The sequence below is a fragment of the Xiphophorus maculatus genome, chromosome 19, assembly GCF_002775205.1.
Source record: "Xiphophorus maculatus strain JP 163 A chromosome 19, X_maculatus-5.0-male, whole genome shotgun sequence".
NCBI lineage: Eukaryota > Metazoa > Chordata > Actinopteri > Cyprinodontiformes > Poeciliidae > Xiphophorus > Xiphophorus maculatus.
The window spans coordinates 21,707,845-21,720,363 of record NC_036461.1 but is presented as its reverse complement, the minus strand read 5'-3'; the positions used below and the strand labels follow the sequence as shown (position 1 = coordinate 21,720,363).

The following is a 12,519-nucleotide window of genomic DNA, read 5'->3' as shown; positions in this document are numbered from 1 at the left end:
TTTTTTTCCCAAAATTGCCACATTTCCATGAAGCAAATTTGTTTTTGTACTTTCAATTTTATGGTTAATGGAAACGCACTTATTGTCAGGAACTGGTTTTTATTTGCAATTTCTCCAAGCATCGTTCAGCCTGGAACGTTTTCCATCCATGATTAATATTTCTCCCTGTAGGACGATGGTCTTCACGTTGCTTAGAAATTAATTTATTGACAACAAAAACGCCTAGAGTCAATGCTTATTTTTTCCTTCTCTTGTAAACTTACTTCAGCTTGATTTCACGCTGCGTTTTTCCTCAATCCAGCGTCTCTTTTCTCTCTGCTCCAGAGAACGTGTGCGGCGAGACCTGGCACCTGGTGGGCAACTCCTGCCTGAAGTTCAACACGACCAGCGAGTCGTACGACAACGCCAAGCTGGCCTGCAGGAACCACAACGCCGTTTTGGCCTCCCTCACCACGCAGAAGAAGGTGGACTTTGTCCTGAAGGAGCTGCAGATCATGAACGTCATGGTAAGGCTCGCGATGATCATCGGATTAGCAAAAAGGGAATATTCCCTACTGTGATAGTGGGTGGTAAGATCCCGATGCCACACACGCAGTGATAGAGCAGCCGATTGCAGCAGAGCAGCGGCTGTGTTTGATCGGCTCCAACGAGAGGGAGTCACGGCAAGGGTTTTCTCGTCTAATCGTTCCGTTCATACTTGACTAGTGAGGCGCTTTCCAAAATTTGCCTTCAAGTATATTTGTTTTTTTTTCACCCTGGGCTCTGTTGTGATTTTTCCTTGTCAAGTTGTTGGACCAGAAAGCATGAAAGAAGTTTCAAATGAACAGATCTTTCCCTCCAGAGCTCAGACACGTTTCATCTGCTCGATCTATCAGAGTGAAAACCCAGAAATCTATCCCAGCAACCTGCTAATCACTTACAGGCTGCTTTTTTTTTTTCGTTGTTTAGCTTATAAACTGCTCGGCTTTTTGAACTTTTTTTTTTTTTTTTAAAACCTTCTTGAACTTTTTTCATATTTGTCTTGCTCCGGAAAGAAAGCTTTGACTTATTTTATTGGGGTTTTCTGATGAATCAACACAAGATAATTCATAAAAGTGAAGTAGTAGAAACTGGGGGGGAAAATGGCTTTCAAACATTTTTCTAAATGGTAATCTGAAAAAGTGTGAAGTCCATTTGTTTTTCTTTTTTGTAAAATCTCTCAAACTCTCAGATTGGATTAAATTAAACTCACGTTTACTAATCAAATGGCTGAAGACTGAAGTTGCACTGGATTTTTTTAGTGGATATCAGAACAAAGGAGGCTGAAAATAAAATTACATCACACCTTTTTTTGGGTGGAGGATGAAAAAAGTCTCATGAAATTCCAGTCACTTACATTTCTATTTGTTGTCATGACTCAACAAAATGTGACCGTTTGAGGGGAATCAAAACATTACAATACCAGTCTCCGAACTGGGAGTTTATTTCTGAATTAGTTTAAACTGTTTGAGAGGAAAGTGAAGGATTTATAAGAAACGAGAAAAGAGCACAAAGCGCATGCAGTGTGTAATTTTGGTTGTTACTACTATTATTTTTTAGCTCTAAGCGTGCACAAAGGCGGTTAAAAGACTTCCTCCTATATGATGTTGCCGTCGCCTTTTCCAAGGACTTTTCTGCCAGGATCTATCAATCCGAACTCCAGAATTACATGTCAGCCCTACTGTAATTTGTCTCTCTCAGAAAACCTGCGCTCTTTTTTTTTTTTTGACATGGCAACATATCTGCAGACTAGACATGGGTTTAAGTTTGAGAGCCTTCAAGTCAGGTGAAATAAACCTGCCTTATTCCAGATAAATGACTGCTCTGTCGTTTTTTCCTCTCCCCTCTCCTTCTTCAGTCAGGCTGCAGTCGTTTTCTGAAACCAAAAAATGATACTTGTCAAAAAGTGTCGCCCTCCCCTCCCCCAATATTTACGTTAATCCAATTGGTGGGAAGCTGCCATCATCATAACAACTATAGATTTTTTGTGTATGGAATCAAATGAACTGAAGATGCAAAAACTGGACGTATAGTCAAATCTTTCCACTTGATTCATCAGTACAAGACAACGATGACTCCCTGGGTGGGGCTGAGGAAAATCAATGTGTCCTACTGGTGCTGGGAGGACATGTCGCCCTTCACCAACACCACCCTGCAGTGGCTGCCCGGCGAGCCGAGCGACGCCGGGTTCTGCGGCTACCTGGCCGAACCGGCCTCCAGCGGGCTGAAAGCGCAGTCCTGCATCAACCCAGTGAACGGCAGCCTGTGTGAGCGACCTGGTAAGCTTTCGACGTTAAATGTGTGTTTATATATTAAGAGGGCACTGATTTCAGCTTTCTGTCTGACCACCAATCTTTAACAAGCCTGATCTACTCATCCTGATTTTGGCCGGTGTCTTTTTTTTTTTTTTTTTTTTCTTTTTCTCTCCCAAAATGGACAGTAGCTGATTTTCGGACTTTTGCAAAGGTAGATAAGATCGGTTTCACATATAAATATCGGTAGATTGCCTGTCATTTGAAATGGACCAAATCGGCTTGTCACATTTGCATAGTTTTTGCTGAATGATTAATTGTCCCAGAAGTTATTGGGATAAACGATAATATCGTTGTTTTTAAGACAGTTTTGAATTAATACGACGGTAATGGTGGAATAATGCAGGAACACATTCTCAAAGATCAATAAGCTTTAAATTCCAATGAGCATTTAATATTGAAACTGGAAGACATTTTTAAACACCAGAAAAAGACTTTAGATTTAAAATCAATTAAAATCGCTCCTTTTAATTTATCTTGCGATGAATTAGTCGCTTATTGCAACATCTTTATATTTATATATACAATGTAAAAACTTTTGCCCATTTTGTCAAAAAAAAATAAAATACAGCCAAGAATTTTCTAACATATGGCATTGAAATGAAGTAATAATACTTTCCACAAGTATCATACATAAAATCCTACTAAAATAAATTAATATTGTTTTGAGGGAGAAAAAACAAATCCTCATTCAGCCTCCTGTTCCGCTTTTCCAGAGGCGAATCGGCTCTTCACCCTTCTCTTCATGCTCTCTCCTCTTAGCGAACCACAGCGCCAAGCAGTGCAAGACCCCCTGTGCCATGCGGACCACCTGCAGCGAGTGCACCAGCGGCACCTCGGAGTGCATGTGGTGCAGCAACATGAAGCAGTGCGTGGACTCCAACGCCTACGTGGCCTCCTTCCCGTTCGGCCAGTGCATGGAGTGGTACACCATGAGCAACTGTCCACGTAAGGCGTCTCATTCCACTGGCTTCAATACGAACGCCATTGGAATTCTTAGCCACGCTGCAAAGTCGAAAATGTTCCATCCCAAAATAATTTCCCCATAATCACATTGTAGTATAGAACGCGACAATGTGATTTATGCTGGTAATCCCCGTCTAATCTCCTCTGCTGCTCCGAACATTACTAGTTCAGAATCAGCAGAAAACATGAGCTGGATCTCACTGCAGATTTTTTTTTTTTTTTGGCACTTTTTGATGGATCGTCTGGTTTGTTTGGAGTTCATTTGTTAACATACTGAGGGTGAGAATAAGAACTGAACCCAAGTGTTGCTGTGTTTCTAAAACACCTGAGTTACATTGTGCTGTATAAAATACGAAGCTCAGGTTTTGTTGTCATAAAGGGGGTGATGAGTTCCCTGAAACGGGCAGGAAAATCCTGAAAGATTTCACAGCTGAAAGTGGGGAGCAGGGTAAATTTCTTCAGACTTCAGGGTTTCCACCAGTAAACCTTCTGTGCCCAGTGGTAGGGAGGCGCTACGGCTTAAAAAAATGTTAAAAGTTACAAAAATTCAGAAGTTCATAAGCAGACGTGTGTGGCCAACGTCAGGTGGAGAAATGGCACAATTGGTTCCCACCGCCCAGTTCAGTGTGTCAGCTATAGACCTACTTAATCCATCTTTACTGTTACTGGTGTACAAAAACCTTTTTTAAAATAAACTATTCACACTTAGTCTGGCGGGGGAGTAAGTAAAACCTGGTGGACCGCCAGGCTTATAATACACTGAGGGAATTCCTGAACTGATAAATTGATATCTGCTACAAAAAACGTCTTATTTCAGCTAAAAGGGCTAAAACTAGCTATTAGCAAGTAGCATGTCCTGACTTTTCCTAAGATAGGAAATGGATTTTTATTTTGCTTAATGAGTAAAATATCGCACATTTGTTGTGCAAGCGCAAAGAGGTAAAACTTGAGATTAGTTCACATTGAAATGTGAACATTTTCTAATAAAGAACTGAACTTTTTTACACGACTGGATGAATCTCTCAGAATTTTATGTTGAGGTACCTCAGCATCTTCAAGATTAGTTTTTTTTCCCTTTTAATTCAGCAGATTAGATGGTAACTACAAAATTTCTGAAGAAATTTAAACAGGGCCTACCAAAGTGTGCCCGTCAGTTGGAACGCAGCGTTTTGATGGTAAAAATTAGCAACAGTGCTAAAGCAAGCTACAATGTACTCAATCAATCAATCAAATGTTATTTGTATAGCACATTTCAGCAGCAAGGTATTCCAAAATGCTTTACATCATATCAAACACAAAGTCATCAAGTGGGGGGTTCCTGCTTTTGCATCCATAAAAGGTTTACCTGTTACACTCCTACTGTGTTATATGGAATGAAATACCTGTTGGTATTTTTATTCCCCCTCACAATCACACAGTTTAAAACGATGTAAACAGCCTTTCAATGGGCTTCCGGCACGAGGCTCCGTACACCTCTTTCACGGAATTTCGCTGTGGGACTCCGTCGTCCCTCACGGATTTTTGTGCAATTCTATGGTAGCATGTGGAGAGTCACAAGCACGTTGAGTGACATGCACTTACTCCATTCAGTGTGTTAAAATTAGTGTATAAGTTTCAATTATCCAAAATGCTAATATTAGCCTAAATGCTGCCAGTGGCATATGGAGTATAAATAGCATATTAGTTGTGTCCGAATTCAAGGTCACATAGAACCTTGAATTCTATGTTTCTATGTTTTAGGCAACTTTTATTAGCCTAAAAGTAATTAGTTATTTTTAGTCTAATAGTAGCCTGTTGTAACTCTAAGTGGCGCTGTTGTTGTGTTTTGCTCCAGCTGAAAACTGTTCCGGCTACAGAACATGCGGCCAGTGTTTGGACCAGCCCGGTTGCGGCTGGTGCACGGACCCCAACAACACGGGGAAAGGCCAGTGCATAGAGGGTTCCTACCGAGGGCCCTTCCAGACGTTGGTGCCGGCGCCATCCACCCTGCCCGGTCTGCCCGCCAGCCCCCAGCCCTCCCTGAACTCCAGCATGTGCCCCAGCGAAGCCAAGTATAACTGGTCCTTCATTCATTGCCCAGGTAGGAACCAAGGGGTTCTCTGATTGATTTTTTTCTTTTTTTTTTTTTTTTCTCATATGTTTCAGTTTTACAAAACTGTAAAAAGAAATTGTTTCTTTTCAAGGCACCTTCTTCTTCTTTTTATTTAATTTTTTTAAGATGTTTCAATTTCTAAAAATTAGACTAGAGATATCAGAGATTAGCAGCTTGATCTCTGGTGACCTTGGGAAACGTTTAAAAAAATGTAACATCTCAAACAATATTTTTTGTTTGCTTAATTAATCATATTTAGTTAATCAAACCTAATATGATTAACACATGTTCAATTTGATTTTGTAAATGTGGGTGGAGTGGTTAACCTCTGTTGAGCTCTGCCAACACATTATCATTATTATTAATAATAATTAAAACGATGGTGTTGAAACCAAATACGTTATGCTGCAAGAACATTTAGTTAAATTTGAAGAATGTGGGGCATGCCCAACTTTCCTCTGGTTGACAGGTTTAGTCAAAGTTTAGAGGTATGAACGCTTTTGTACGACACCTGAAAGATGATGTTTGGATCATTTGCTGCATCAGAGCCACGGCTTTGACAGCCGGCTCCATACCTGCTCAGTCCCTCACATAAACATTGTTGTTTGTGTTTGCAAATGAGCGTACAGATCGTTTGGCCCCAGGGCTGTTTATTGCTAAACCTTTTGTATTTTTTTATTTATTTATTTTTTTATTAAACAAAAAAGTATTTATTTATTTATTTTCCTCCAGGGATTGTATGTGTGTCTGAGACATTAATGCGGTACGACCTTTGTTTACTCCCTGCCAGCCTGTCAGTGTAATGGCCACAGTCAGTGCGTCAATGAGAGCGTGTGCGAAAAGTGCGAGGACCTGACAACCGGCCGACACTGCGAGAGCTGCATCTCCGGTTTCTACGGCGATCCGACCAACGGGGGCAGCTGCCAGCGTAAGTACCCGTTCAGGTCTGCGCCGGATCGGCCCGTCAGCTTTCCACCGCACGCACCCTCGTCCGACACGTCACTTTTTTTTACTGTTCATTTTTACGTCTGCTGCTTCTCTGAGCCCTGGCGGCTCCTGTTGGGATATTAAAGATTTACTCCTTCCAGACCCGATACCGACAGTCACTCAATCAGGCTATAAATCAGTCGTTTAGAGTTTGGACAGCCTAATTTCGCTTTCTGGTATATCACTGCTACTCTGTATGTTGTATATTCTCTTTCTGTCTCCCACTTGATTTATATTCACAAGGGTCTGCATCAGTGACACTTAATCAGTACATTAGGCTGTTAAAATACACTGTTTTTCCTTTACTCTACTGGTAGCTTCTGCTAACTGAAGAGTTCTTTGCGCTAACCCTAGAGCACTAATCATAAACATTGGTTCTGCTAATGCTAAAGCAATTAGCAACCAAGAATTTAGCAAAAGCTAATGCTTTTAACTTTTAACTTGAGTTAAAATTGTATCTACCTTGGAAAGACTAGAACCTTTTAGAACCAATTTAATTTTCACTTTAGAATTCACCTTTTCTATAATGTGCTTAGATATTGTATTTATGTTTATATCTTCCACTGTATGTTTTTATTTGAGATATTTTTGTTGAAATAAAGTTATTGTGGGTGGAGGAGAGAAAATGAGGAGAGGAAACGGAAATGCTGCGAAAACGGCCAACGCCCACTTCAAAATAAGAGCATGAATATAAACAAATATGTACCAAATTTCAACTGCAGTTTACAAAATAGTCGGGTAAATTAGAAGTTTAGAATTTATCTGGAAAAATCAATGTAGGGGAAGCTACATGTGCTAAATGTTTTCAAAGTTAGTAAAAGAGCTACAGAGCTAAACAGAAAATTAGCTTTACCATTAGCACTTTGGATGAAAGATGCATTTGTAGATCTGTGACTCGCTGATGAAATCTATCCTATAGAATGAAATTTGAGTGTTTGAAGTATTGAAGTGAAAGGTTTCCCAATATACAACAGACGTACTCTTTGTTAGTAAATGTTATTTCAGAAGAAATGGAGCCCTCTTCGTGACTCTTCCTGTTTTTCCTCCAGCCTGTAAGTGTAACGGCCATGCCAGCATGTGCAACCCCAGCAACGGGAAATGCTTCTGCACCACCAAAGGCATTAAAGGAGATCGATGCCACATGTAAGTTTCACTTTCTGCATTTTATGTCATTTTACAGCTTAAAACCACAATATTATTACATCATATTTTCTTTATGTGTTTATATATTTCTGTCTGATAGATGTTCTTTTGAACACCCTTTCTGCGCTGTGCAGTGTTTGTTTCAGGAAGCAGAATTTGGCTCTGTAGTTAACGTGACATTTCTCAAAGTATTCATTCCGACTCCTTTAGGTTTTCACAAAAACAATCCATATGTATTCGATTGGGATTCTGTTACAGATACTAAAAAGCTGATAAGTGGACTGAAAAGTAGATTTGCAGAAATAAAATATGTTCTATAAAGAAATTAAGTTCCTATTCCTGGGAATTCTGAATTGTTTCAAAATGCTGAAAAATCAAGTTCAGTCTGCTTTTTTTTGTGAAATTGTATTTTGAATAATTCTGCAATATTTCTGTCTTTAAGAAAAGGCAGGCGCTGCATTACCTGATTATAATCAGTATTAGATGTGATTTAAAAGAAAAATACTTACACATTTAAAAACCAGCAGATTTTCACCTCCTCCCAGGAGAAATGTTTGTACTGCTTTTTCCTGAACTCCTTCAAAGTCATGTATTACTTTTAGAATGACATTATTTCAAGATCTAAACTATCCCAACTAAATATTAATGAGCCTAAAAGACTCCTCAGTCTGTCCTGAAGTCCTCTGATCATTTTCTGCCTTTTATCGTCCGTCTGGCCTTTATGATTATAGGACTTTGGAGAAACCCATTAAACCCTCCAGATAATGACTGGATGAATGGCCGCCAGTATGAAAATGAGGCTGTCTTTGTCCCGTTTCTGCGGGAAAATGTTTCCCGTTCGTTTCCTCTCGGGTTCATTGTTCCCCTGTTCACCAACATTGTGATGTTAATTCAGCAGGCAGAAACACCAACCCTCCTTTCTGTTCTCCTTTTGTTTCATTCGCTCCATGCTAACCACCCACCTCCCATTTCGACTCACCTTTTCTCCACCTTTGTTTTTAAGGTGTGAAGTGGAGAGCCGTTACCAAGGCAACCCCCTCAAAGGGACATGCTACTGTAAGTGTAATTCCTATTATTACCAAATCCTGAAAAAAACTTTCATTTAATAAAGGTTTTTAATTATTTTAGATTATTTTGCTATATATATTATTTCATGTTGTTTTAGATTATTATTATTTAGTAACCACTTTAAATGTTTTTGTATTATTTTAATTAATACAAAACATTAAGAAATGTTTTGTATTAACACAAATACTGTTTTGTGTCATTTGTATTATTAAATTTACATTAATTCAAAAACATTTCTTAATGTTTTATTATTAATTCAGTTTAAGAATAAATAAGTTATTTTATTATTATCTTATTGTCATCTTACTTATTTAGGTTACTTTTTCATTTTAACTCTTTGATTTTATTTTTAATTTAGTTAATTATACATATATAAATTATAATTTGACATTTTTAAATTTAGTATGTATAATATCATTCATAATATGTGCAATTTGTTTTTTCTAAAAGGAAAATAGGAATGTATTTTTTTCCTATGGCAATTTTATTATTTCTGCAATATATTTATGATTTTTTTTTTTTACGTTCATTTGGCAACTTTTTTTTTTTTTTTTTTTCTGGCCCACACTCTTGCACATTAGATCTTACAGAAGAGGATTGCTTGTTTGTTTTTTATTCCCCCTCCACAGCAATCCTGTTGTAAAAGAATCTGGTGATTTCACGGTTTTGGACAGGACTGCAATGTGATTTAGAAAGCTGTCAGAGATTAATGAACAGGAGTTTCTGTTATCACTGGAATTAAAACTAAGTGCTGAAGCAATTCCCCCGACTGATTGGCAAGTCAATGAAAACCACCCAACAAAAAGTTTGAAATCCCCCCCCCCTTCTCTTCTCCTGCTGTGAACGTTCCCCATTTCTTTTTTTTTTTTTTTTTTTTTTTTGTGCCATTTTTAGACTCACCGGAGCGGGAACAACGAAGACATTAATTGGTTAGTTAAACAGCAAATAATGAAACTACAGTCGTTTTGATTATCCAGCTTAGTGATCGGTTTAATGATTTAATTTAAAATGAAGTTCTTCGGGTTGGGTCGCACGTTGAGCATTGTAGCGTCTGGTTACACTGTAGATGTGCTGCCTCTTAGTGGGAGAGACTTATATTATCACAGCAAATATTAAGCAAATGTGACCAGAAGCATATTTAAGACGCATTAGGCTGCACCCTAAAATTCATTGCCGTACAAATATACACAGACTCCCCTTGAGTTAATACTTTGTAAAAAGATATTTTTCTACAATTATAGATCAACTTTTGCCTATTTTTTGTTTGCAAAAGAAGTTAAGTGCTGTCAAATTTAATTTAGTGTCAAATCTCAATTATATTTACATCTGGACTTTGAGTAGGCCATTCTGATACATTAATTCTTTTACCTGAGCATTTCCACTGTAGTCATACCATTGCGGCATCATGAGATTTCAACTGCATCTTATTAGGGGAGTGAATACAAATGCTCGTCACATCTTGCTGTTTTTTTTTTTTACCTGGCAAGAAAAAACGAGAAATATTTCAGCTCAGTAGAGGACATAGTAACTATTTTTGGCATTGCTAACATATTTACACACATCTATAGCTGCATTTCCTTTATAAATGTATGTAAATCTTGGTTTATATTCACCTATTGTCGATAAAACACAAGTTCTCAATTGTGATGTTTCCATTAAATAAGACATTAAGTTAAAGTCACGCCATTTGTCATTAAAAATCATGGCACCAACAAATGTAAACAGTTGAATGAAATATATTCATACATTCATATGGGAGTGGCTATGTATGCAGCATTTTGGGAAAATTGTATGGATTCAACACGTTAGAATGCAAGTTTTTATGGACTGTGATGCCGTGAGAGCTCTGATGGAGCCAGCAGCACCTTGTCTATACAAAAAACAAAACGAAAACAAAATACTACTTCCTGTTTTTTTCTTCATCGTTTCCGCCAGTAGTAACATCCAGCTGTTGGTCACGTGACTCCTGTGGTTCAGAAAACGTATTTCCATTGCAGTTTTGCAAATGACATCTATTTTGATGCGGGTGAAAACCCACCTCCTCCTCGCACAAAGGTTTTCCTCTCTTTTGAAATCGCTTCACTTTCGTTAAGCAAATTTATTTTCATAATTTCAATTTGAGCAATTCTGTGCTTAATGGAAACGCAGCTGCTGTCTCCTTGAACGCTGCCTGGTAATGACACATCAGCTGGTCGATACGTTCTCACTTTTGGAAGTTAGCCGTTGCAATCGTAACTTTTTCACTCACTAAAATACGCAACGCGACGGTTACAAGTTGAGATTAAAGGTCTTATTGCAAAGACCAGAGTCATTGTTTGGTGGTGTAAATTTTAAATACAATTGTTTTTCTTTCTCAGTAATCAGAACTGAAGTCAATCAGTTGATAAACCAGTATAGAGACACAACAGCTCATATATCAGAAGCCTTTTTTCCTTTTGCTGCTTCCCAGATCAACCATTGGACATTGAGTTGTGGCAGCAGAATTTCTCCTGAAAGAGGTTTTACCAGTCTGAAGATAGATGTATTTCTCTGTGGTAATTGTTATTTTTCTTCAAAGGTTGGGGCAGGATGAGAAGCATCCTATATATATATATATATATATATATATATATATATATATATATAATTTTTTTTTATAGAACAGCAGCTGGCGCGGCTACACACTGACAAAGAAAATGGCTTTTCCTGTGCCGGTCAATAAAGCCGAAGAAAGGCTGGGAAATTGAATTCTCGGTTTCTAGATCATGACGAATAAAGTCCAGAGAAAAGTGTAAAACAAAAAGGAAACCTTTGCGTTTTTTGTTTTTTGGGCGACTCGTTAACTCTGTTGTTTTGATGCTATAATGGTTTCATGACCTTTTAACACAGAACACACACACAAAAAAAATATTCTGGGGAGGGGGAATAAAAATGGAGAAATAATGGGGATCCTTTCCCGCCCGGAGCGTTGTCTGAAAGCATGTTACCGGGCGACCTTCAAGCCAGACTTATTCGCCTGTTTTGGCCTCTCTCTCCAGACACGCTCCTCATCGACTACCAGTTCACCTTCAGCCTGTCGCAGGAGGACGACCGCTACTACACCGCCATCAACTTCGTGGCCACACCTGAGGAGGTATGTCGGGCAGAAAACGCCCCGCCGTCCTGGCAGCTGTCCACTTGCTAAGAATAAATATATCGAGTGAACCACCACATGACTGAGGTGCTTTATTTTCTGATTACAGTAGTCATGTGTCCCCTACTGCTGCTCCTCTAACATGTTTGCTCTTTGGCATTACCTGAAGTGAGTCAATGAATGCTGAAAAGAGGAAAGAAACAACGATTTCTGCTTTTAAAGAGCTCCGTATGATCAACTAACATTTATCAGCAGCGTGAACTTAGTATGTTAGTTTAAAAAATATTAAATCCAAACCCTTTAATTTTACTGGATGTTAATATAAACAAGACTAGAAATCTAAAAAGTGTGGTGTGAACTTGATTTCAGAAACCCTAATGCCCCGTCCCCATCACAGGAGAGCTTTTTTACTAAGTTAATTTCAAAAACACTGGCCTTTAGCGTCATTTACTTTTGACTTTTTACTCCCCCAGACCTGAAAGTGGTGCCAAAGAAGGAGTATGGGACGTGTATAAAGCCTCCAAACGTTGTTTGCATGGTTAGCCACACAACAGAAAATAAAAATGACCCAAAGTCCTAACAAAGGTTAGGCAGTCTTGTTTTAGTACTTTATGCACCAGCTCCTGCTGGTAATCCTCCATTATTGTTATGTATTGTGTCAATGATGCGTTCGGGGTTATGGGTCAAGTTACCAGTTAGGCTAAGATGTTAGCTTTATCACAAAAAATGTTTGTTTTGCTGTCAACACAAATATGCAAGAGCGAAATTTTCACTCTGCAGCCCGTTTCAGGAAATGTTGGTTTTGATCCCCTAAAACGCCG

General features: G+C 38.6%; 1 protein-coding gene across 4 annotated transcripts in view; it reads left to right on the top strand.

Annotated features, from left to right (window-relative positions):
* atrn (attractin) overlaps positions 1 to 12,519 on the top strand; it is a 148,329-nt gene that overhangs the window by 42,482 nt on the left and 93,328 nt on the right. For all 4 annotated transcript variants that reach the window (XM_023352309.1, XM_023352312.1, XM_023352311.1 and 1 more), the window contains exons 15-22: positions 325 to 506; positions 2,078 to 2,297; positions 3,093 to 3,278; positions 5,131 to 5,376; positions 6,179 to 6,316; positions 7,425 to 7,518; positions 8,522 to 8,574; positions 11,604 to 11,698. In XM_023352309.1, coding sequence (XP_023208077.1) covers positions 325 to 506; positions 2,078 to 2,297; positions 3,093 to 3,278; positions 5,131 to 5,376; positions 6,179 to 6,316; positions 7,425 to 7,518; positions 8,522 to 8,574; positions 11,604 to 11,698 — 1,214 coding nt within the window. The remainder of the gene's footprint in view (positions 1 to 324; positions 507 to 2,077; positions 2,298 to 3,092; positions 3,279 to 5,130; positions 5,377 to 6,178; positions 6,317 to 7,424; positions 7,519 to 8,521; positions 8,575 to 11,603; positions 11,699 to 12,519) is intronic.